Here is a 25717-nt window from a genome sequence, read left to right as displayed (position 1 = left end):
TCCTCGGCTGTCAATCAAGCTGAATGAGTAATGTCGGAGGAAAAAATTTGGAAGTGGCGTGGAGGGAGCTGGAGGAGGAGGAGGAGGAGGATGTGTAAGACTCAGTGAGGGAGACAGATTTGTGTGCATATTAATGAAGATGACTAAAGAGTACACAGGAGGAGGTGCAGTTTGGGGGAACAGAAGTCGCCGCCTTTCACACTCGTGTCCACACTCCACTGTAGTTGTGGGCAGAAGCATCTGTTTGCATCCCAGCCTGCACATCTGACATTAAACCGAGAGCAGAGAACGGGCAACCCCGACATCACGGATGTGCATCTGTGTGTGCGAGGGCCGGACCGAGTTTGAGAATCCCACTGTATATGCTAAACCGGGCCCTTTTTTTTTTTTTTTCCCCTCAACAAGCCAAAACAGCTTTCTCCCACTCTGCACAAATTAGCAGCAGCCCACGCTGCACCCACACATTACTGTCAGAGCACAGACGCTGCAGGGAGTGAGGAGGAAGGCGATGAAGGTGAGAGGAGAAAAAACGAGAAAGGGAGGGATGGAGAGACGGATAAATTTGGAGAGTGGATGAAAGGGAGCAGACGATGACGACCGGTGATTCTGACCAATGAAACGATTCATGTTGTTTTCGGCACAAATGTTTACACAAAAGAATTTGAAACATGTTTTTTTTACTTGAATGTTTCGAAGGCTGTTGAAAAAATATTTAGCTACATGTTGGATACAGTATTTATATTACGTGTGTCACAGGGAAATTATACAACTGCTGTAGCCCGAAATAGGTCAAGTTGGCCCGGGGGCCACCTGTGGCCCTCTGACTCTATTTATTAGGCCCTCAAGACGTCCAAGTAAACGACGTGGAAACCAATAATCCTATTTCTTATTATTATTCATTACTAGTTCAGTTTGTGTGCACGTCAAAAAAAAGGGAATTTAAAAATATTTTTACATCAGATTAAAAAAAAAAGTTTTTTTACCTATTAAGCTTGGTTAAATTAGATTTGTTTTTGTGACTAAAGGTTATTTTTTTGTGTTCCATTTATATCCAGGCTTTTTAGTCCCATTTTTTTATGATAGCTAGATAGATGGATGGATAGGAAGGTAGATGGATGGATGGATGGATGGATAGGTGGATGGATGGATGGATGGATAGCTAGGTAGATGGATGGATGGATAGGTAGGTAGATGGGTGGATGGATTGATGGATAGGTAGGTAGATGGGTGGATGGATGGATGGATAGGTATGTAGATGGATGGATGGATAGGTAGGTAGATGGGTGGATGGATGGGTGGATAGGTAGGTAGATGGGTGGATGGATGGATGGATAGGTAGGTAGATGGGTGGATGGATGGATGGATAGGTAGGTAGATGGATGGATGGATAGGTAGGTAGATGGGTGGATGGATTGATGGATAGGTAGGTAGATGGGTGGATGGATGGATGGATGGATAGGTAGGTAGAAGGATGGATGGATAGGTAGGTAGATGGGTGGATGGATGGATGGATAGGTAGGTAGATGGATGGATGGATAGGTAGGTAGATGGGTGGATGGATGGATGGATAGGTAGGTAGATGGGTGGATGGATGGATGGATGGATGGATAGGTAGGTAGATGGATGGATGGATGGATAGGTAGGTAGATGGGTGGATGGATGGATGGATAGGTAGGTAGATGGGTGGATGGATGGATGGATAGGTAGGTAGATGGATGGATAGGTAGGTAGATGGGTGGATGGATGGATGGATAGGTAGGTAGATGGGTGGATGGATGGATGGATAGCTAGGTAGATGGATGGATGGATAGGTAGGTAGATGGGTGGATGGATGGATGGATAGGTAGGTAGATGGGTGGATGGATGGATGGATAGGTAGGTAGATGGATGGATGAATGGATGGATGGATGGATAGGCAGATAGACTTTATTGATCCCTCTGGATATCTCTTTCGGGAAATAGTCTTTCCAGCACACAGCAACACAGACGATAGATTCATAAAAACAAGAACAAAGTGCAAGATGACACAAGATGACTGTTCACTGATGATAGTGTTCAGAGGATGACTGTCATCATCCATGATGGACAGTAGTTTGTCCAGTGATCTCTCTTTATGGCCCCTTACAACTGTCCCTGTAAAAAAAATGGGGCCCCTGAGGAAATGTTATTTCCTGCCACTGGCTTAAAAAGATAGTTCTGACAGCAAACAAATACTTTTTTCTCTTGTCTCTATGTCCTCTTTGTTCGTTATTGTATTTCATCTGAATGATGTCAAATAATATACAAAAAAAACAAACAAATCTAGGTTGTTTTTAATGCCATAATTATACTAGATATTTTACATTTCATCTTTGACTAACTTGTTGAAGCAGTCACAGAATATAACTTGGGCCCGGAGTAAATTTATCGCCGCCCCCCCCACTGTAGTTCAACACCATAATTCTTAACACCGACCATCACAACCTGCTCCTGTTTATTTGGCCTGGCTGGCGGTCGTCGCTGTCCTCCAGAGGACTCTGTCTGGGGGTCACAGCGACCGTCCGAAGAGGTCTGTGTGTGTCGAGGCTCCTCTGACTCCATCCCTCATCCAGGACTGACACCGCTTTAGAGAAAAGTGTGTGTGTTGGACTGATTTATTGCCGGCCCTGGCCATCACTTTTTTCCTGCTCATCAACAACACATCAAGAGCTCAGCTTGTGGATCACTCTCAAAACCTTATTGGAGTCCAAATCACTTTTCTTCCAGCGGATGATTGAAAACTCAAAAAACATCATCACTCCATGACATGAAGGAAGCAACGGGAAATGTGCTGTTTATTTGGCAACTAAACTACTGGAAAAAAAAGTGGATTTCCCTTTTCCCTTTTTTAAATCTGTTAAATCAAGATGTGTCAAAACATTCATCTGTTTTGAGGGGAATTCTTCTAGTGGTTATTACAGGATCTCTTTAACTTTATTCTGGGATGTTTGACCTCAAACAACCTCCATATTGAGAAGTTTATTCGTCCTTCCAGTGCTATTGAGAGTTTTCTTTAGGTACTTTAGTTTCCTCCACAACTCTTATGTTTGTTGTCATGCACCAACACCTTCACAAAGTGGCTCCAAACCGTTGGCATTGGGGGAAAAAAAAAAAGAAAAAAAAAGAAGAAAAAGACATCTGTTGTGTTGATTATTACAGCTGAAAAGTGTTTTATTTTGAAAAAAAGACCAGAAGTAACATAAGCCTGTGACTATTAACGGGTCAAGATGCATGTTTCAGTACAAGTTAAAGTGCTGAAAGGAGTAAAACACAAACTTGTTGCAGGAAAAGAAGCCCAGGGCTCCTGCTGATTCAGCATTATTTTGAGATTCATTTGACATTAACGTTTGTTCGTTTCATGTCTAGACTAAACCAGCTGCTCTAACACGTTTTTTTCCCCTAATACAGATGTTGGCGTCAACAACTAGCTAGCTAGAAGAACACTTGAAAAATGTAAGCGCAAGTAAAGCTAATGGTATCTTAATCCCCCTTCAATGTGTCCCAACACGTTGCTCTTGATATCCTCGTGCCAGATGCACATATGGACTGAACCCCACCACATGCTCCCTCACCTGGCACGGCTCTGACTCTCAGACGATGCCAAGTCGGGTGTCGCCAGGAGTGGGTCCTGGCTGAGCAGATATGAACAGCCCCCGAACATATGACGGGCATGTCCACGCCCCGGAGATGTTTGCAAATGGTTTCAACGATTCCCAATCGTACGTTTTCCGTTTCGACATATTGTATCAGAACTCAGCATCTGTCTTCATCTTGACGTCATCCTCCTACATATCATTGGAACCAAAACCAAGAAAGTAGTTATTCTAGGTAACGATGAGCAATATCAGAAATAATATTTAACTTTAATTGTTGACCTTTATCTTTATTTATTTCGTTTTACATGTGTTCATTCTTCTGAATTGACGTCAGTGAACGCCACACTGGTGGTGTTATGTTCAATGTTTCTAGTATAATTTAGTATAGTATTTGTACTTTATTGAGCTCACCACACTCGTGCAGTGAACATTTTCACCTCACAACGGGTTAAATAGTGTTAAATTAACAGTTTATGCAATTACTTGCGACTCATTCATTACAATCCTAATCAGTGCTTTAATCACTCTTATCCATTTTATAGTCTCTGAAATAACTGTTTCTGTTTTTATAGAACAATTTGTTGTTTTTATAAATTGTCGTGATGAAAACAATCGTCAGTTACAGTCTCAAGTTGACACTGATTGGTCCGGTGAACGTAATACTTGTTTTTGGATGTTTGACTTTATATAGACCTGCTGTTTTATTTTTCTATTCCAATAACTTGGACAAAAGGACACTGTAATATTCACTCCTGCTGGTGGAGATTGCACGAAAAACTTAAATTCCGTTTAAAACAATAAATTACTTTTATATATATATTAGTCTTTTGATCTGACACTAAATAAACTATGAAAATAGCCATATTTAGGTTAGCGTATAAATAGAATAATTATATCAAAACATTACAGATCATAATATTAAACCCCTTAATCTTTTGGCTGTTTTGGGGTTATTATCAATAAAAAGACATTTGTGGTTAAACCACATCTAGTATTGGATATTTAGTTAGATGTTCAGTCCTTCTCTTAAACTGTAGGGGGCAGCAACTTTAGTGTAAAGCAAATGGCAAAGTAATTGTTTTATGTAGATTATGCTATTTTTATAATCTGGGGAAGCCTTAATAAATAATTAATCAAATAACTATGTATAGCCCTAGTTTTAAGACGGGAAGACAAAAGGTAAAAATTATTAAAGCTCATTGGATCAGCAGGATTATTTGATGTCAATTCAGCTTTTGTGATTCAACATCAAATGTATAGTTTGACAACATGAGTAAAATCAATGCAAATTATTGCAAATACAATACGAGACATGTCTACGGGAGCTTCCCGGCTACGTCTCCAGACTTGGCTGGGTTTATGGCCTTCATGTCAACCTTGTTCAGGGGCAACATACACTCATGCACACGCACACACCCATCATATCTAGGTCTCAATAAGCCCGAGTACTCAGACATGTTTTTGTCTTCCAGCAGAATAGGCAATGCCATAGCCTAGTTTGTCTGCACCGGTGCCATTATCCGGCAGCAGGGACTGGTTCAACCACCATTTGGGATCGTTGTGAGTGCGTGTGTACGTGAGAGAGAGAGCGATATGGTGGAATTTATAAAAAATATATACTCCACCAGGTTGTTAATTTTTAATTTGATCTCATGTCTTTGCTCTGTCGAAATCCAGGCAGTGTTTTACATTTGACAATGACGGGTACGAGAAAGTGATTGTATATATGTTGATGGGCATTTTTGTTTACAGGCGTACGGAATGTTTTTCTTGTGTTTTCGAGAAGCTTTTTGAACTCTTTATATGCCTATGTTAGCATACATGTCATGTGATATATTATGAGTCACCAGATCCAGGATTTTTCCTTAATGTCTGCGTCTGGTAACACTAGTCCTTGACCGACATTCAACAAGTCTGCTGGCCACTGTATCAGGGTTTCCCTGTGGCTTTACTTATTGATTTAGCTAAACACACTCACTCAGTGGTCACTTTATTAGGTAAACATCTTCAGTCAAGTTTACTCCGAAAAAACAACAACCTTGGACACTTGCAGAAATTAGTAGAAGACACACTCTATTTGGGACCATCCCAGGGCATTTAGTCTCATGGTGAGGTGTATTTATCACGGAAAAATACATGAAAGAAAAATGTTCAGATGATTTTTATATACTTCTAATATTTCGTCATTATTAATTAAAGATCAGGCGAAAATAAAAAGTCCAGTTCAGTCCTGCAGAAGGTTAGTTGGAAATTATATATAGAAAATAAACACCAAGGGAGGGTGTAATAACTTCCCTGAATGCACAATTATTTCAACTATTTATTTTGATTGATTTTTGATTTTTTTTATAAAAAATTGCTGTATGTATTGGCTATTGGAAAAAAAAAAATTTCAATAAAGTTTTACCTTACCTTACCTTACCTTACAACACATTGATCCCTGAAGGTGGCGCTCAAATTGCCTAAGAACAGAAAAAAGAAGATACAATTCTCACTAAAATGGGATGATCTGATGAGACTCCGTTTCAGCTTGTTGGGGGAATTTGGCCCAAAATTAAAAAAAAAAACACAATCTATCCTGACCGGTTTTTAGCGTAAAGCTCTGACGGATGTTTACGAATTCAAAAAACAAATGATGGTTAATATGTATGGTAAAATAACCATGGATATGTTCTGATGAGACACACGAGGTGAACTCCAGTGTCATCCTAAGTGCAACGGCAGAAGTGTGGTGAGCTGACATCCTTCATAAGTTTAGCTTTGGTATGGCTAATGGCTCTCTGTCTGCTGCCAGCTCGGCACAGACTGGAAAAGCATTAGCACTGAGCCGGAAGAAAAGAGTGTAAAATATGAATGAAGTTTGGTTTTTTTTTTCTCTTTGTCTGGTTTGGTGATGTTGGTACTTTGATTGTCTGGTTATTTAAAACCTTTTATTTATCATCTCTCCACATCGTCATAAAAGTAAATAAGCCAGTTCTAGATAAGATGAGATAACACTTAATAAAAACTACAGATACAGCTTATTATCTATCAAATATCACAAATACAATCAAGAAACATCTTAAGACATTTTTATCCGTGCAGGCTTTTCCTTGATTTTCTCGAGACTCCTGAGTATCTTGATCTTTAAAGTATATATACAGTATTTTTGAGTTTTGTTTTGATTGTTTAAGCGCCTTGTGACCCTGGTCTGGAAAAGCGCTCTACAAATATAATTTACTTACTTACTTACTTACAATTAATACAGTTTCATATTTTCTGAATACACAGCCAAACTATTCAAACATGAACCTGCAATTATACATTTTAGATACATCAGTATTGTGTATTTCAACACAATGAATTTTAAAAAATGAAGTGCATGAAAATAAAATCTGTTCAAGCAACTTTCGCTTTCTCCCCCCAGTATGTCTTAGACTGAAGAACTGATTGTAAATCCTCACTTTAACAATTAAACTTGGTTCTGTTAAGTATCATGTACCGTCAAAAATGTTGCTAAACAGATGGAGATGGATGTTAAAAAATGTAGCAGTTAATTAAGATAACTATTTAAAGTTCACGGTCTAAAGTGATTTAAGATTGAACCAGTCTGGTAATATTCCGACTGTGATGACTGCAAACATAAGAGGCAGACGAGCGGGGGGTTTGCCAAGAGCAAGCGTGTATTATAAATAACCCAAATCAATAATAAAAGACACACTATCTCACATATTTGCAGGTCGGCTCTGTTGCTCTCAGGAGAGAGGGATGAAAAAAGCAATCCCCTCCTGTCACTGTAGTCATGAGGTTGGGGGGGTAAGGGGGGGTAGTAACATGAGAAATCCAGCATACGAGTGGAACCCCTCTCTCCCTCTTCAGATTATGAACTGACTTGTGCATGTGTGTAAATGTGTGTGTGTGTGTGTGTGTGTGTGTGTGTGTACATTACACGGCGGAAGCTGCCCATGACTTATTCATCAGTGCTGTCTGCCGGGCTGCCACACTGTGTACTTCAGTTTGCCTCGCAGTCATTATGCTGCATGCATTATTTAAGACGCACGCGCAACGCCGACTCGGATGCAGATCGCTACTCCTGCTATCTATTTACGATGTGCCCACTTATCAGGCCGTCTGATTCGCACACAGGCTGTTAGGAAGAAGTGCGCGAGAGAATCCCACTAAGCTCTTCTCCCCGTCGCTCTCCAGCCAGAGTTTACTACTTCATTCAGAAGTTCCTCAGTCTAGTACTTTATTTAAGGACATTAAGTAAGTGAGTTATTATTATTTGTAAAGCGCCCTTTTCTCAGACCATGGTCACAAAGCGCTTAAACCATCAAAAGCAATACACCGTTTAAATACATGCTTTAAAAGGTCAAGACAACACAGGGACAAACACAGGAGTTCCAAAGCTTAGAAGCAACTACCTGGAACAGTTTTCTTCCTCTGGTCCTGAACCATGTGTGAGGATCCATCAGCAGATTCTGATCCACAGACCTCAGAACCCGAGCTGGGGTGTAAGGCTGGATCAGATCACTGATGGAAGGTGTGACAATGAATAGATCTGAAAGTAGGAACCAGAATTTTAAAATTGATCCTCAAAGAAACTGGCAGCCAGTGATGAGTTTTAAGGATCGAGGAAATGTGAGTTCTTCTACTAGAGCAGGTCAGAATTCTCGCTGCAGAGTTTTGTATCAACTGCAGGCGAGACAGTTCCTTCTTGTTTAGACACTAAAATAAACTGTTGCAATAGTCTAAACGAGAAGACACAAATACATGGATAATAAGCTCCAGATCGTGTTGTGACATCATTTCTTGAGTTTAGAGAGTTCCATTTTAAGAACGTAATTGTCAAATTTAGGAAGTTCACAGCAACTTTTTATGTCATTACTGCAGTCAGGGGTCTCAAACTTAACAATTCTAGTGGAGGCAGCAGCAGTTTTTTCAAAACATATTTGACAAATCTGATTTACATTTTGTGGTTTAATGTTTTATTGGGGTTTTTTGTATTTTTTTCTCTGTGAATTTTTGGCCCTTTTGGTCTAATTTTACGTGGATTTAAAAAAAAGAAGAAAAATCACATCTTAACTATATATTCAAACCTATATAAACAATAACATTTGATGTGATGATTTTTTTAAACTCTTTATTTCCATCTGATGTTGTCCAAAAATGGATTCCCTTGCTCATCCAATACCATTTAATCCTAATGGAGGGCCACATAATATCACGTCACAGGCTGCAAATGGCCCACAGGTAACAAGTCTGAGACCCCTGATGTGAGGTGTTGAAGTGTACTGCACATTCTTTGTCCAACATGAAAGGAAAGTGTCTCCTTAGTAAACATTCCATTGGTTACACTTTTGTTTTGTCAAGTTAAATACACAAGTAACTGACCACAACGAGTTTTGTGTGGCTGGACTCTCTCATAGAGATCGATCGAGATGAACAGTCATCTGGGAGAGGCTTGGAGTAGATCTTCTACCCCTAGAGGAGGGAAGCCCAGGGCATGCTCGAGAGAGTCTTCACCAGTTTTTCAATTCAAACTATACAAAAAAACGTGAGGCGAGACTACAGTAATCAAAATGAATGTCATCAGCACTTTAATGTAATCACGCTTTCCAAATAGTCCCCAAACACTTAAACATGTGCGAATCCATCGTTCAATTACCGGCAGCGTTCTCACGAGTGTAATGACCGTCTACTGTACTTCAGGCTTGGAAATTGATAGTGTAAACATGGATAATTTCACGAAGCTACAGCGGCGCTACGGACCTGTCGTTAGCCATGATTTATATCATCATTATTATTTCATCAAAGGCGAAATGTAAAGGGAAAGAAAATCACTCTCGTACAGTGTGAGCCAACCCAAGATAGTTTTTTTTTTTTTAAACCAGCCTGTAAATCTGTTTTTTGAATCATTAAAAGTCTGTTTCTTCCCAATGTTCCCAAATATTTGCGATTGTTTGTTGGTGTAGTTGTTCAAAAAAAAAGAAGGTTGTGGGTTTTAATCCAGCGTCGGGTGTTTGAGGAAAACTTAATCTCCATTTGTGCTTCCTGACTGTGGACTTTACAACCCATGTCAAGAAAATAACTAAATAAATGATGTGTAAATATGTCTATTTACTTTAAAGTGTGTATCTAGAAAGTAGTGGTTCTGTCAGATCACTTTGGAAGCTTTAAACTATTCTGCCATTTTGCTACAATCCACATGTTGGTCAATGACTGCCATTATCTTTTTTTTTTTTTTGGACATTGAGGGCGCTGTCCTGCTGGTTTTCATTGAAGAATGTGAGTCACGGCCAACTGTTGTTGTGTGAAGAGTGAGCACATGATGTGCAAGCCCAGCTTTTTGTAGCGCTTTCAAGTATAGAGTGAGTTCATGTTTCAATCCAAAGGCGTCGTTGCAAAAGGGAACGCCTCTAAAGTTTTTCCATCACACCACAATTTACTAACAGAATGTGGATGTACTGGGTTAAATGAAATTTCTACACTGTGGTAGGTAATTTAAAGAGATGGAAAAAAGTACAAATATTAAGAAATGTAATTGACAATTGTCTACATAAAAATTAGCTAAATGTTTATTTGTATTGTATGTGATTTAGTTTTACATACTCTATCAACGTGTAAAAACAACTGCAAGAAAAAATATTTTATGAATTTTCTTTGTTCCTTGTTCCTCTCTGTATGTAGTTTATATTATTGCTATGGTTTACTCCGGGCACTCCAATTTCCTCCCACAGTTCCCAAATAACACGGAGGTTGATGTAGTTCTCTTGTTGTCAATAGTTGTAAGTGGTTGTTTGTCTCTCCATGTGTCCTTTGTCAGGCTGTCAACTTATTCATGGTATCCCCTGTCTCTTTCCCTTAGTAGCTGGGATTCATCCAGTCCTCGCACCCTTTTAGGGAATTAAGTGTAGAAAAGGAAAACGTGAAAGTAACAAGTTTGCTTTCGGAGATCAAAAAACAGTTTTAAATCAACAGTCACATAGTTTATCTCTAAGTGAGTGTGTCCTACAAATGAATTTGTGGTCCAGATTTGGCATCTGGTCCACAAAGTCATTTTAAGTTGCCAACCATATGTTTTGGTGAATATCAAGGTAGATTAATCTTCATTTTGATATCACGACGTTTAAAAACTCTAGTTTTTGATCTTGGCTAATGAAAATAGATCAAGGTGATTGTCAACAACTTTAAAACAACTTGGTATAAGAGTCAAAAGCAACCAGAGACTCATACTCTTTGTTAAGGAAAGTATGGTTAATATATATATATATATATATATATATATATATATTTATTTATTTTTTTCAATATTTTGTTTTTTGGCTTTCAAATCAGCTTTTTTCATTTTTTGTGTTGCATTAAAACATCCAGCCCATCATCTTATAGAGCTTAAGGAACAATGAAATCCCAAGAGATCCCAGCTGAGGACGAGAGGATACAGATACTCCAGAAGCTTTTTAAGCTGATGTTTAGACATATTTTGGTTTAAAAACATATAAAAAAAACAAGTTAAGACTTCATCAAGAGTCATGTGGTCCCATAGGTCTACTGTACATTCAGAATATTAAACATACTGTGAGTGAAATATTTCTGGAAGTATTTGACACATTATCCAACTCGACTATAAAACAAATGCTCAAAATCCTCCAATGTAGTGATCAGATATTATTTAAGTTTTTTTTATTTTTTTTATTTTTGTGTCTGCAAAACCTATTTTTTTAAGTCAGACTTTCTGTTGAATGACAAACAGGATTGATTCAGAATTAATCCTTTTTATCTTTGAACCGTCTTCACCAAAAACAAATCTGTAAAAGAAGGTTTTATACTGATGGTACCGTCATGACATTGTCATCATTTTATCTGGTCCATCCGGATTTGAATCACAGACAGAGAGTCATCCATATCTTACAAGCTAATCAAAAACAAACATGTCTGTTAGGTCTGACACAAAAGTGGCTCTGGCGACGTTAAACTCTGGTTCTGTTTGCCGTGCCCTGGTCAGAACCCTCACTATTGTCCCCGGTCCCTCCACTTTTACTCCTGCTCGGCCCAACAGCGGGAGCAATTATTTGGGTCATACCGAGGCTTAGGTAAGCCGCTGACGTCAGCGCGCCAGAACGGACTGATAACAGTGAGTTCTATGGCAGACAGGTGCGGGGGTGTGTTGTCTGATCAAACACAAACCCGCTTTTCCTGGATTCTAGGATGAACTTTTAAAAATAGCTGGGAGAACACACAAAAATCATGAGCAAACACAGTGAATACAACTTCATAACACTAGAATACACAGTATAAACCACTTTTTTTTTTTTTCAAGCCTTAGTAAGGAGACGGTTTCATCGCAATGTTTTTTTATCTTAATTTATATCATAAAAAATAACATGACCAATGTGGCAGAGTATGTGTCAAAAAGTTTGACTTTTCTTGAGGAAAAATATTACTGACATTTAAACAATAAACAACAAGGTAACGAGCATCTTCCTGCAGTTCATCTAGTGCAGGGGTGGGCAGTTAAATGTCTTTTTTACGAGCCACATTATATACTGTGACTGTAATGAGGGGCATAAAACGGATAAAAAAACTGCTTAAATAAATATTTGAAAAATGTTGTTACCAACAAAAGATGAAAATTATATAAAATCATTATATCATATTTCACATTTTATACAATTTTTTCTCGAGATTCACAATATGAAACAAAAATAAATGTTATATGTATTTATATACATTTTATATACAATAGAAATATTAACATGAAAAAAAGTTGAATACTTGTAAGTAGGTAAGTAAGTAATTTGTATTTATATAGTGCTTTTCCAGACCAGGGTCACAAAAAACAATCAAAACAATATTCAATAAAGTATATACTTTAAAGAACAAGATTCAACTGAGAACACAACAGGAGTTCCAGAGAATCAAGTGCATCTTTAACCATAGTGCTTTTAATATTTATAGCTAAAGAAATATGTTAAATAAAATAATTAGATAAACATGCAAATATTCATGGCCTTTGTTCATTTTTGTGTTACAATTAAACCTCTGGCCGCAAGATGGCAGAGTCCCTTACAGCTTCTGCTGCTAAAGGATTAATAAAATCCCACAAGATACCGGCGATGACTGAGGACGAGAGGATACAGTTGACTCCAGTGGCTTGTAAAGCTGATGTTTTTTTTTATTCATGCAAGCTTTTCCTTGATTTTCTGAGACTCTTGTGTTTGTCTCTGTGTGGTGACCTTTTAAGTATTTATTTATTGCGTATTTTCTGATTGTTTAAGCGCTTTGTGACCCTGGTCTTGAAAAGTGCTCTATAAGTACTAATTACTTACTTACTTATGACTTAGCCAAGAGTCATGTGGTCTGTTAAAAACAAAGTCAATTACTTGGACAGTACTACAAGTATATTCTTAATTCTTAGTACTTCAATATATTGTACTGATGCACACTATAGAAAATATAAGTTCTAAAATAAAGAACTTAGCAGGATCTTTTTTGAACTTTCAAAAAGTAAAGAAAATAAATAAGTTAATAGCTGTCAGAAACTTTTCTACAGTTGCAGATTTGTAGTTGTTTATTCTTTATTTGGCCCACATAAATCCGATCAAAGGGCCGCATGTAACCCCCGGGGGCCGCACTTTGGCAAGGTCTGCTGCTCCTGAATAGGATTGTACAAGAAGAACAACTGCACTTTGTTGTACTTTTAAAAATGTTCCTGTCAATTTTGTAATGCTAGTGAGTGACACGTCCAAAATACTGTTTAGTTGCACCCATGACTTTGATACTTATAGAATACCAGAGGCTGAAAATATCGTTGATAAACTTTTAATCCATTATCATTGTCAAACTCTAACAGGATGTTGCATTAAACTGAAAAGAGACACAGATTCTCTCGAGCGAGACTGAAATGTCTTCACACAGATTATTAAAAGTAAAATGTCAGTTCTAAGAAAGGGCAATTCTTATATAATGGTGAAGCTACTTGGCATATTCACCTCTTACACCAACCATCAGACTGACGAAGAAGGATCTTCTTTTTCCCGCCGTGCGTCATCACTGATGAAGGTTTATTTTGTGTGGACAGGACTTCTAGGCACGGACACGGTGAACAGGGTTTGCAGTTCATTGAACCGAGTGTTACGTCACTGCTTCTCATTGATAATGTGCTTCTATTTGTGTATCGCCTGCAACCTTTAGTCACCGGATTCATCCCAGATCAAGTGTAAAATAGAGTTTAGGAGCGTGAAAACCACACTTCTCATTTTCTCGAAAACCGACATGAGGAAGGATAATCTTAGATTCTAGTGCAGGGGAGGGAAAAGTTTTCTCAGGGGCCACAGCGAAGAAAACAATATGATGAAAACATTAAAAAAAAAGAAGAAATAAGGTAAACAATAATTATAAAAACCCAATTATGTCATTATATTTAACCTAATTTTCCTAAAATGATCTAAATATTCACTCAAATTATTTTTAGGGACAAGAAATATTTGCCAAAAGGACAAATAAAAAAAATAAGAATAAAGAACTTAAGGAAGTTTTAGGCAGAGATAATACAATAATAAATACAAAAAAAAGTATTATCGTGAGGGATACAACCAAAGGGCCACACTTTGCCCCTGTCTACTCTGGTGGATAAGTCTTAGTATGAGTAACCTGCAGTATTTTTTTATTTAATTTTTTCTCCTTCAATACAGAAAAAGAACAGAAGATCAGTTACAAAAAAGGTTCAATACGAGTATAACATTAAACAAAATATTCACTTGACACCTGAAATTCTTAATTTCCTTAAACAACTTTCGGGAATTGGAAGACTGTCAAAGAATATTAAAAAAATAGTATATATAATTAATAGTATAGTATTGACTGCATCAACCTTCCACTCCTTAACATTATACATTTGTGTTCTATATATTGAAACTAAAGATACGTAAAATTGTAATTTTCGCTTAAAAATCAAAGACTTGCATGAATAAAATATTCTTAAATATGCTGTGTTTTTTTGATACAAGGAAAGATAGGTGGGACGGTAGAAAGATAGATTTCTGTATCAGATTAAATAATCATATATATTATATTATATACATTAAATAATATATAATGGAAAAAAGTTTTTAAGTAGGAAAAAATGTTCTAAATTTAAACTCGTTTGTTTACAAAAATGTTTCGACCGACAAACCACGAACATAATTTGCAGCATTTTTCTGGTCACTCAATGTCGCCAGCATGACCACACACAAACACACAAACACACAAACACAGAGAGGACAGTACAAGTGTTGACGCACACACTACCAGGAGAATGTTCAGATACCATCCTGTGCTCTCAGACTGCTCCACGGTGCCGTGTCCAGAAAACTTTTTCAGGTTTATATGGACCCCTAGATTAATTTTTCAAAATGATACACTAGTCAATGCTGCCACTTCTATTTGTAGCTTTGAGATTGAAAGCTCACAACAAATGCAAACGGCACAACACAAGAGCATTATTCCTTGACAGAACCAGCCGGGTCTCCAATTCCGGGGACGCATATTGTCGACGGACCTTGACATTGAATCAAAATTTTGCGGTTTGAAAAATAAGTCGTCAATCATCAATATATCAACTTGTTCCAAATTCCCATCTTTTTTTCCGCTTCAGTCACCAGGTCCGTCAGCAATATAAGTCCCCAAACTCAAGGTTCCTGTTAGTTCCGGTGTAGATAAAGAAAGTGTCCGACGTATTGGAATGCGGCTTCTGCTTAGAGGTGACGTCACATCCTGCCTCTATGATAGGATTTTTTTTTAAAGCCCCTTTTTTTTTTTGATGAAACCCTGAATAAAGGATTTATCTGGTTTCCGGTCACAAGCTGGAACCGTCTTCCTCTCAGCTGTTTGTCACACTTTTTGAGAATAAACTCACAGATTAAATGCACAAAAATAACCTTTAATTATAAAAAAAATAAAGGTTTTAAAGCCTCATCTGTTTGAGAATAAACGAGTTGGAAGGTGGAAACAGAAATGGTTGGTTTATCTTCTCCGGCCGCTCAAGAATGTTTACGAAAGCACAAGTGTTTGTCTAGTCCGGTACGAACACGCTCAACAATCCGGCCTCCTCTTCCTCTCGGCCGGTCAGACTCACAGATAGAGAGAGAGAGAGACTCCCATTAAATGCTCGACATGCCCGAGACTGCCCTGTGACGTGATGCGAGGGAGAGCGAGGGAGATGAAGGAAGGAAGGGAGGAAGAGAGAGAGGGAGTGGGAGGGGACGGGAGGACGAGAGGGAGAGAGAGAGAGAGGGTGGCAGCTGGAGGGCAGACTACAGCTCGTCACAGAGACAAACAGAGCGAGGAGGCAGAGAGAGTGAAAGACAGCGAGGGATCAAGCTTTTTTCTCGCTAGATTCGTCTGCAGCTTCTTTTTTTTTTTTTTCCTCCTCCTGACACGGACTTCACGGCTCTGATCTCACACTTTTCCTCTCGGTTACACACACACAAACACCAGCGGACAGCTAAGCACAACTGATGGGTGAGAACTGCTTTTTTGTATTTTTTTATTTGAGTGTTTCCTTGAGTTGTCGTGAGTCACTCTGGCGCTTCATGGAAACTCTCCCTTATAGTTGTTGCAAATGTTTACTTGCATGTGTCTCATTAATGGGTGTAGATGTTCTATAGGGAGTGTGCGTTTTCCCTTCTCCCTCTCTGTGTGTGTGTGTGTGTAGACGTTGATTCGATGTGTGCTGCTTTGAGTTGTGACAGTGTTTATTGAATGGTACTGATGTATGGAGACTCTTGCTCAGCACCACTCAGGGAAACATTTCTACTGAATGGAGCAGATGGCAGGATCCTCAGAAGCCAAGTGTACATGTGTGTGTGTGTTATTTGACAAAATAAAACATCAGCATGTAGATGGACACACACTCTCAAGGCTGGAACTTCAGAGCACAGTTCTACAGCAGTTGTTTGCAGCAGGCGCTTGTTTCTGATAGAATACGTTCATTCATGGTCTGAGCTGAGCGTTCTCTCAATAGTACTCGAATTGTCTTGATGCTGAGATAGGCGTGAATGGGTTTTTATAGAAGAACCGTGTTCACGTGTAAAAGTGACTCATCGACAGCATCTGAGGTTTGATTTTTCTTGTCGCTGCCTCGCGAAACAAATATTGGTTTGTTTGCTTTTCGGACAATGTGGTCAAATCCATTCAATGCAAGTTTGTAACCCTGTTTTCAGGTTATGAACTGAGTACAAATCTGACTTTCCTTCTACTGTACTTTACCCTCAAGTACTTATCTTAGTGGATTAAATATCTACATTTTCCTTCTTTTTTATTTTAATTTTTTTGCATTTCTGGTCCTTTTAAAAAAAAAAAATCACTATTTTTTTCATCATTTCTATAATATTTTGAGGATGACCTTTCATATCCTTTTATATAATTTATATCCCTTGTTGTTGTTATTTGTCTTTGATCTATGTTCATCTTGTACTTTCTTTTTATAGAAACTTTGTTCTTGTTCTTATTTTTATTTTTAGGAATTATCTTCTGTATTGCTGTGTGCTGATTGGAAAAACAATTTCCCAAAGGAGACCTCCTGAGGGATCAATACATTTCTATCTTATCTATTTATAATAAAATTAAATAAATTAAATGCCCTGTTAGGTTCCTCTGTTTTGCATGACGGCCCCTGGCAACAGTCAGAGTCCATAGTGTGGCCCCTTAGAGAATTCAATTGTCCTGATGTAATTGAAAGTTACTATGGTGATCGTTGCTCATAATTTAAGTGACTATTGTGTAGTTTCTCTGATCACAGTCATTTAAAAGTGTTTCCTGGGGGAAAAAAGGGTTGAACCAGAGACAAACCAAGATGAAAAAAACAACTGATTTAATGTTTAAAAATAGTTATTTTATTTTTTTTTCAAATTTAACTTAAACTTATTAAGATTCTGCTGAAGTTCTGAGGGAACAACAGCTGTAGAGAAAAAATGTAGGTATTTATTTACAATATGTACCTTCAATAAAATCACACTTTATATATTTATTTGTAACAGTGATTCAAGGGGCTGTCGCCCGCAGTGGAAAAAAGTGAAAAAATAATGTGCCTCTTGGTTTTTTCAATATATAATCATAAAACAAACAAAAAAAAAAAACGTTGCATGCTGGTATAATAACGTTAAGTATAGGGGTGTACTCTCTGTGAAACTATTGTACCTTAAGAGTTTTAATAAGACAAACTAATGAAACTAAATTAAGTTTTAACTGGAAATCATACACACGAGAACATTTTTCTTCTAAAAATAGTGTTAGATACCACAGATATGCATGACATCAGGAGATGTTTGACCACTGAAGCCTGAAAAAAACCATTTCACAAAGTTAAAAACAAAAACAAGCCCCACTCATACGAAATCAATTTGCTGGAATCGTTTTGTTTCATTAAGACTGAGTAAAAACAGCCATCAAAGAAGAAAAGTGCAGTTACTTTGGCTTGTGTTTGTGATACAGGAACTCCAAAATTACATTTATACATATAAGGAAGTCTATCATTTGAGTAATGTAAATGTAACAACTTAAATAGTATAATACTTTTCTTTATATAGTATAAGATGAAGAGTGGATACATTCTGAGCTACGTTGCCAGAATGTTCGATTCCGATTCTTAACTTTTGAAGTTACTTTATTCATTTTGTAGGGTAATTTTTTTTTAGTTATTAGCGTTAGTGTAAAATAATCCATTAGATAAGATATTAGATATAATAAGACTTTTGGTGCTTCCAAGATTTAAGTGTAGGACATTCCTACAGGTGCACTATCTGGAAATAGTTTGTCTAGTTTGAGAGTTGAATGATAAGAAGTGATACTACTCTGGCATAAAGATATTTATATGACATGTAGCAGAATTTTACTGTCTATTAGAAAAAAAGGCATTCTTAACAAGGATGGGTGCACGGGTAAAAAGAGTAGTGTGGTTTAAATTCTTCCAGGGGTCATTTAGTTTATAAAAATACTTAAAGATATTGATTATATTTCCCTATTTTGTAATATTATTATGAAGCTGAGAACTGCATCTATCTAGAGTTGGTTTTAATTCTGGTTTAAAGTCGCATACTTATGTTATACATTATATGGTGGGATCTGAGAGAGTTTATTTCAGAGAATAACTTGACACACAGAAATATTTTTTCTTTTTAATCAGACATCATTTTGGTTGAACTAAAATGCATCTTTGCTTAGTTATTTAAGCTCCTATTAAAATAAATTAAAATCTAAAATAAAGTGATTATATTTATGTTATTTATAAATCTTTAGGTCAATATTTTTTTTACCTGACTACTATTTTTTCTTAGACTTTCTTCGTACTCCTTCTTTATTTTGTTTTTTTTACGGCCCCTCGCAGTCGCCATGGTTTGTTACGAATGCAGTTGCTCTCCTCCAGGTTGATGCAATAAAAGTTGTTCCACTCCGGCACCTCTTTGAATGCTTCGTTAGATTAGAATCGAATCTGTATTGACCAACAGAAAAACACACTTTTGCCTCCAGGGGTGAGTGTTAAGCTCACAGACGCAGCACTCGCCAGACGTTTGGACGGTGAGCTGGAGTCTACATGCGGACCATGCGGTAGATCAGTTGGCCTCCATCATTGGTCCATTCTTCTCTTAAACCCCTCCCCCTGTAACCCTGCCCAACCAATTGTTGGCCTCAATCCCAGCAGTCACCATGGCGTTTGCATCCCTCTCCTGTCTGCACCTGTGTATGTGTGAGGTTGGTGTGTGTGTAAGTGTGTGTCTCTTGTGTGTGTGTGTGTGTGTGTGTGTGTGTGTGTGTGTGGGCTCTCGCCAAGTTACATGATGGCAACTGTTCATTCTCGATCAGCAAAAGACTCTTTTTGCTCCCACTTGTTCCCGTCATTCATTCTCTCCGTCTCACGTGTCAGATTGAGATGTTCTCGGCATGAATGAGTCGCACACTCACCTCTTTATAGACGAAAACCAGAGGGTGTTGTGCTCGTAGGAGAGAGCGAGAGGAGGCGGGAGCAGAGGATGAGTCAGACATGGACTTATTGAAAAAGAGATGCAGAGTCACCGGCTGTGTTTTTTTTTTTTTTATCAGATTTGGCCAGAATTGATATTAAAAAAAAAAACAAGTTGATCAAAAACATTTTGTCCTCTGGGATGCAACCCTCTTTTCACATGATGAAGGCTTTTTGCCTAAATTTAAATGACATCAGAGACAGAAGATCAGCCCAGAAGTGGACAGAACATAATGAAAAACAGAGAAAAACAAATCATAATAAAAAAATATAAAACAGAATATAGATTCCTCTCCCAGCTTTGGTCAATATGTTTGCATACGGCATTGACATGACTATTTGTTTACTTGTTTATACGTCAAAGAATGGAAGCCAATGAACGACTAATCCAGACTAATTACCCCTCAGGTGTTTGCACCCCGAGACCACTGTGCACCGCCACGCTCGTCCACTGTACACAATCATCTGTTTACTGTAAACAAGCTTCTGAAGGATTGTTTTTCACACAGCTTGTCGTGGCTCGGGAACGCTCTGCTGTGATTCCTGCCGGGTCTTGTCGACGTGACCATCAATCTGTCACTCAGACATGATACTGTGTACCGATATCAGTCCGGACGATTTGTTTTGTAGGAGCATGAAGGAGGTGTCGAACTGCACTGTTGACGTGTGAAAGGATGATAAAGATCTATTTAAGGAGAGACTAAAATCAACACATTAGTTGACTTTTAAAGAGAAACAAAACGTTTTATTCAACCACCAGTTACTGAAATGAAAGCTGTACTCCAGGTCACCAATACATATGAGCAGCATTTACTTGTTTTTATTACCAAACATACCAAACATGACATGAGTTACATCAACAACTGCAAAGATGATGACAACAGCAACAACAAAGTAGCAAAAAGTAAAAACAAAACTCAGAAGATAAGGGTTAAAAATAAACAACTAACCAAAAGTCATCTTGGCTTGTATGTGATACAGTGATGTGGGAAGAGGAAGTCAGGGGTGTTGACATATTGATATACATGTTTCTGTCCAATCCTTTAGTAAAAACAGTTGTATATATATATATATTTATAGTGTGTTTATAGTGTGTTTTTAGCTTTTCAATCGTTCTCAATGAATAAGTTCATCTATGGCTCTCAACCAACAACAGATCTGATCTTAAACCTTATGCAGAGCATAGTGCAGAATTTTGTTGATGGTTTTTCTCAGAGATGTCGATCGGGAGTGTGTATTGGCAAGAATCTGGCGGTGTCACAATACAGGGACAACTATACGATATACTGAGATACTGTAGGATTTTTTTGTAGTGTTGTCGACTACTTGATTCTGAGGTTGTAGAATGACCACTTGACGAAGGTGTGACTGCTTTTTTTTGTTCTGAAACTGTAAATGTCCAAACATCGGCTTTAAAAGCAGCTGGGGTCGACTGTATCCTCTCGTCCTCAGTCACGGGATTTCATTCTTCCTTTAGCTGCTTAGGACGTTATGACTGCGAAAGTTTAATTGCAACACAAAAAAAAGAACAAAGACCTGAATATATGTTAATTGTAAATAAACAATTCACACTTTAAATTCACTTCACAATAACACATTAATCACATTAAACAGACTTTAAACACAACTGTAAACCATGAAAGAACTATGGTAAAAAAAAATGTAAACTCAATTTCCTGAAGGATATTTCCAGAAGGGTTAATAAATTCTATCTATCTATAAAAAAAAGGAAAGAAATATGATTTGTAGCCGAAAGAATGATATATTCTGTCAAATATCGGTATAGCAAAAAGAAACATCGTGATATACCACCTTATCAATATTTTATAACACAACTGATATCTTTATTATTTTGCCACTCGTGTGAAGGACTCCACACATGGTTCTATGGCATAAACAGTCCGTCTAGGGCCCCGGGGCCCAACAATATACAGAAATAGTGGGTATGTCATGCTAACCTTGAGGTCCAGGGCCTCATTTACGCATATGGGTGGGGGGGCTGTGAAGCCAACTGAAGTGCGTATGGGAAAAAATGACGATGAAAGGAGTCTTATAATAGCCACCGCGGACCCTCCATACGGGCTAATGTGTGGACTGGCACCCCATTTGAGGTGCACTCATCTGCTTGATGCCCCCACAAAGGGTTTTGTTTGTTTGAGCTTGATGTTTACAGCTAGTGAATAAACATTTGAGGGGAATGTGTGTGTACATGTTTGCATGTACCGCGAGCCGAAGAGTGCCAGGTTGAAAGTTTAGCACGGTTCACCGATTGTGGACATTAGGACCGTCTTATTTTCCTTTCAGTTGGATGGAAGCGACAAACATACACGTTTGTGGGTCAGAGGTCCGAGCCTCGTTTAACACGCACACAATTTATGTCGCCATTCTTTTTTTTGTCGTAACTAGGACTCATGGTCACTTTGGATGCCAATCAGCTCATATTTAGAATTAAGGAAGTTTTCTACTGTAATTATTTTGAGTTTTTTTCTTTTTTGAAATCTATATAATAATAATAATATCATTAAAATGTTATGTATGTTTACTGGTTTGAGTACAGTTTCACCTGGAAAGCAGAAGTTGTCATTGAACTTAATTCATGCCTTTAATCCCCTTTTTTCTATTTTAAATTTTGGTCGGTTCAACAATTTTACAATTTTTATTTATGAAAAAAAAGAACAAAAAAAACCCCAGACAATTGACTTCGACTTTTACAACCTCAACTTGCAACAGTTTTTTTTTTTATAAGTAAGATTCATGATTAGAGTATATCTAATATATTTTAATTTGTGTATATATATAAATCTCAATTTGTTTATTTACATAAACATACTTATAAGAGGCTATTATAGATGATTATTCCATTTTTGGTTTAATTTAAAGTATTTATTAGCCATATATCATGTATTATATGGATTAGTATCAAACATAAGCCATGTTGTGTGGACCTATAATCTAACATACCTAAAGAAAACAAATATAATGAACGTAACATTACTTCTTGTACCTGTAGTTGTTTTATTATGCCTTCAAAAAGTTGGTGTGTGTTAACTCCTCAGAATGTATGTAATATGGACGTAATGATACTGAATCAAGTTTTTTTTAATGAATTTGCCGATTCAATTATGATCGGTTGAAAAATGCCACGCCCTTTTATCTTGAGGATTATGCCCTCACTTGTCAGTCAAATTTTCTTTTTACATCGTATTAATAAAAATACAAACTATGTGATTGGTTCCTTAATTAAAAAAAACTATTAGTGATTCAAATAAAATAGATAATCAATAAAAATGATTCCAATTCCCTGAGCAACTCACTCGTAACAATCGTTGTTTGGCGATGAAACTGCAAAGCGATCGTTGTTTTCAGAACACGGCAGTGCCGCCCGAGAGGCACGGCTAGAAGCTGCTGACCCGACTCTCATTTAGAAAACAAGATGACCTAGACAAGCAGAAGCCACTGACACACCAGTAAAGCACCAGCTTGTCTGGCCCGGCCACACCCGCCACCACCCCACCCCCCCTCAGCACCCCCTTTTCCTCTCTCCCCCTGCTGTCCTGTCGGGCAGTGTCAAGTTTCCTCCTGCCCCCTAAAACCTGCCTGGTTACCAAAGATGTCATTGGCTAAATCGGCGAGTCAGCACAAGTCCATCACATCCTCATTGGTCACAGGGGGACGCTCCGGCGTCCGTGATGGATCGGAGATGCTCTGCACTGGTTTGAGGGTATTGATAACTGGCGGGTCTTTGCTACCCAGAGGGATGACGATCACACGTTCTTTCGACTTTGACTCGCGCTTCTTACCCGGAAGTCCTTTAACCAAAATAATAAGAGGGAAGAGTCAAAGTTCACGGTCAATTATGACGTCGGTAGAACGGACACAATGTCAGTCGCCTTGAAAGAGTTTCATCTTCATCTTCTGGACTCAAGGTTTAGCTCAAGAGTGGAGGGTCAGTACACAGATATGAACTGTAAATCATGTTTTCATCAACCTACGTACCTACTGAATCCTCCACATATAATCACACGTGTACCTCTATAATGCAACCTCACCACCTTTGAATGTCAGCGTACTTTAAATGCCGCTCTTCTTATCACAGAATATTCAAGATCACATTTTACTTTTTTTTATTTTTATCCTTATTGTCTTCTCTTCATCTTACAACAATCGAATGTATTATATTATATATGACGTCTTGTACAGCCCATGTTTATGAAGTATTAAATAATGATCATTCTGACCCTCCATCAATAATAATCTACCAAAAATCCACGATTCATCTTCGACTGCTTTCGATTAAATCCCAGAGGCAGGTCCGATGTTAACCGTTGCAAAACAGGAAACCATGCAAACTTCACCCGAAAATGATGCAGGAAGAAGGAAATAATTACGGTTATTGTTGTTGCAACATATCACGTTCGTTCATGTCACTGTTTTCGTCATGAACAAAAATAAATCAAGTTAATAAACCGTCATATTCAATTGTCTATGGGTAGATTTTAACAATTGGGTTAGCGAGTTACCAAGGTCTACTGTCAAGTGTGTGAATCTAATTATAATGGTAATTTAAAAAACACTTTCTAGAATTGGCAAGAGTGCATTTATACAAGAAAAACAAGAGTCTGTTTTACTACAATCAACCAAAATCAATTCCAGTCTGTTCGGCACGTTGCCATGGTGACAACAAACAGAGCAGTGATTGTCGCTTAAGTGGCTGGTTTTTCCTCTGAAGGATTTTCAGAAGGTGTTACTGACCAAAGTCATCTTCTTATTGTTGCTCTTTTTTTGTGTGTGTAATTGTTAAAATAATCTGGACCAATAATCTTTTTTTTTAAAATGTCCATGTTGTTGACCTTAAACTGTGGACGATAACAAGTACTTGTCTTGTATGACATAAGTAGTCATTTTTCTCCCAGCAAGGCTCATCACATTCATTTAGTATGTTAGTGCTTATGTAAACAGGAAGTAGTTAGTAAGTTGCTGCAGTCGCCATCCTGGAGATCCTCTGCAAGTTTGTATCCGACTTTGAGTTCATTAAATCTGGCTCCTCATGGTTTTTCCCCTTTCTTCCTATTAAACTGTTGTCTATTAAATAAAGTTTTCTGCTTAAATGTTACATCTCACCTATACTGATCATATGTTTCTTATTTTCAAAGTTGTTTTGATAATTGTAAACGATCCTCTTTGTTAAAATTGTGGTCAATTTTTGGTACACTGTTTTTTCCCCCTTAAATTATAACTAATTTGACATTTTTCCAATATATTTTGTACATTTGTTTAATTAAAAACAAATTAAACATGAATATTTAGTATGCTGTAAAAGAGGAATTATTCAGCAGCTCATTTTATTTGTAAAAACGTACGTCACATGTGTGAAAATCGTGGAATAACATGCATAAAATAATCAAAACATTAAAAAGAATGTGTGGATTGAAAGAAAAAAGCAGAATTTTAAATACAATTTTTGTATTTTGTGTAACAACTACATAAAAACGGATGTCCATCTATAACAAATAATACCATAAATGTGATTATTAACATTATTATTATTATTTTCTTAAAGCCTCTCAAGATTTATTTATTCAAATTTTTCTATAGGTGTCATTTTAGCTTTAGTGTTTCTATTGATTTTTGTTGTTGTTGATGATTTAAAACGATTTAATCGAAGAATATCTTTTTAAATCTTTTATAAATGTGTCAGTCACACTCATAATCATTGGAACAAACTCTTTTTATTTAAAACCACTGGACCTTTTCTGTATCAGTTAAATTGAACTGAACTGCAGCGTCAGAAATGCACATCTTGTGCTGCTTATTTATACCTTTTTTTTTACATTTAATCATGAGTTCTAGTTGTGTTTACTGGCAGCTCTGAGCGGTTTCTAAAAATAGCTCGATCATCCCCACGCTCACGTTCATCATCCCTTTTTTTAAACGTACATATCCCCCCGTGGAACACGTGACACACATATAAATACACAGGAAAACACTGTAATCAACACACATTTGCACGCGCGGTAAGCCGGGATGCGTGTCAGCAAATCCCTGCTACTGAAGTGAGGGGGATTTTTTTTTCTTTTTTTTTTTTTTTTTGCTCCTGTTGCCATGTGTCATCACCCATCTGTGG

At 37.5% G+C, this 25717-nt stretch overlaps 1 protein-coding gene across 3 annotated transcripts in view; it reads left to right on the top strand.

Annotated features, from left to right (window-relative positions):
• Window positions 1–25717, top strand: part of hdac4 (histone deacetylase 4) — a 122483-nt gene that overhangs the window by 35175 nt on the left and 61591 nt on the right. Inside the window, exon 1 of one of the 3 annotated variants that reach the window (XM_087803856.1) lies at window positions 15969–16097. The exons of the other annotated variants lie outside the window; for them this stretch is intronic. Within the exon in view, the coding sequence (XP_087659982.1) occupies window positions 16094–16097 (4 nt within the window). The 5' untranslated portion in view covers window positions 15969–16093. Of the gene's footprint in view, window positions 1–15968; window positions 16098–25717 lie in introns of those variants that run through there. 3 annotated transcript variants of the gene reach the window in all.

The sequence above is a fragment of the Callionymus lyra genome, chromosome 12, assembly GCF_982586985.1.
Source record: "Callionymus lyra chromosome 12, fCalLyr1.hap1.1, whole genome shotgun sequence".
Lineage (NCBI taxonomy): Eukaryota > Metazoa > Chordata > Actinopteri > Syngnathiformes > Callionymidae > Callionymus > Callionymus lyra.
This window is presented reverse-complemented; position numbering and strand designations above follow the sequence as displayed.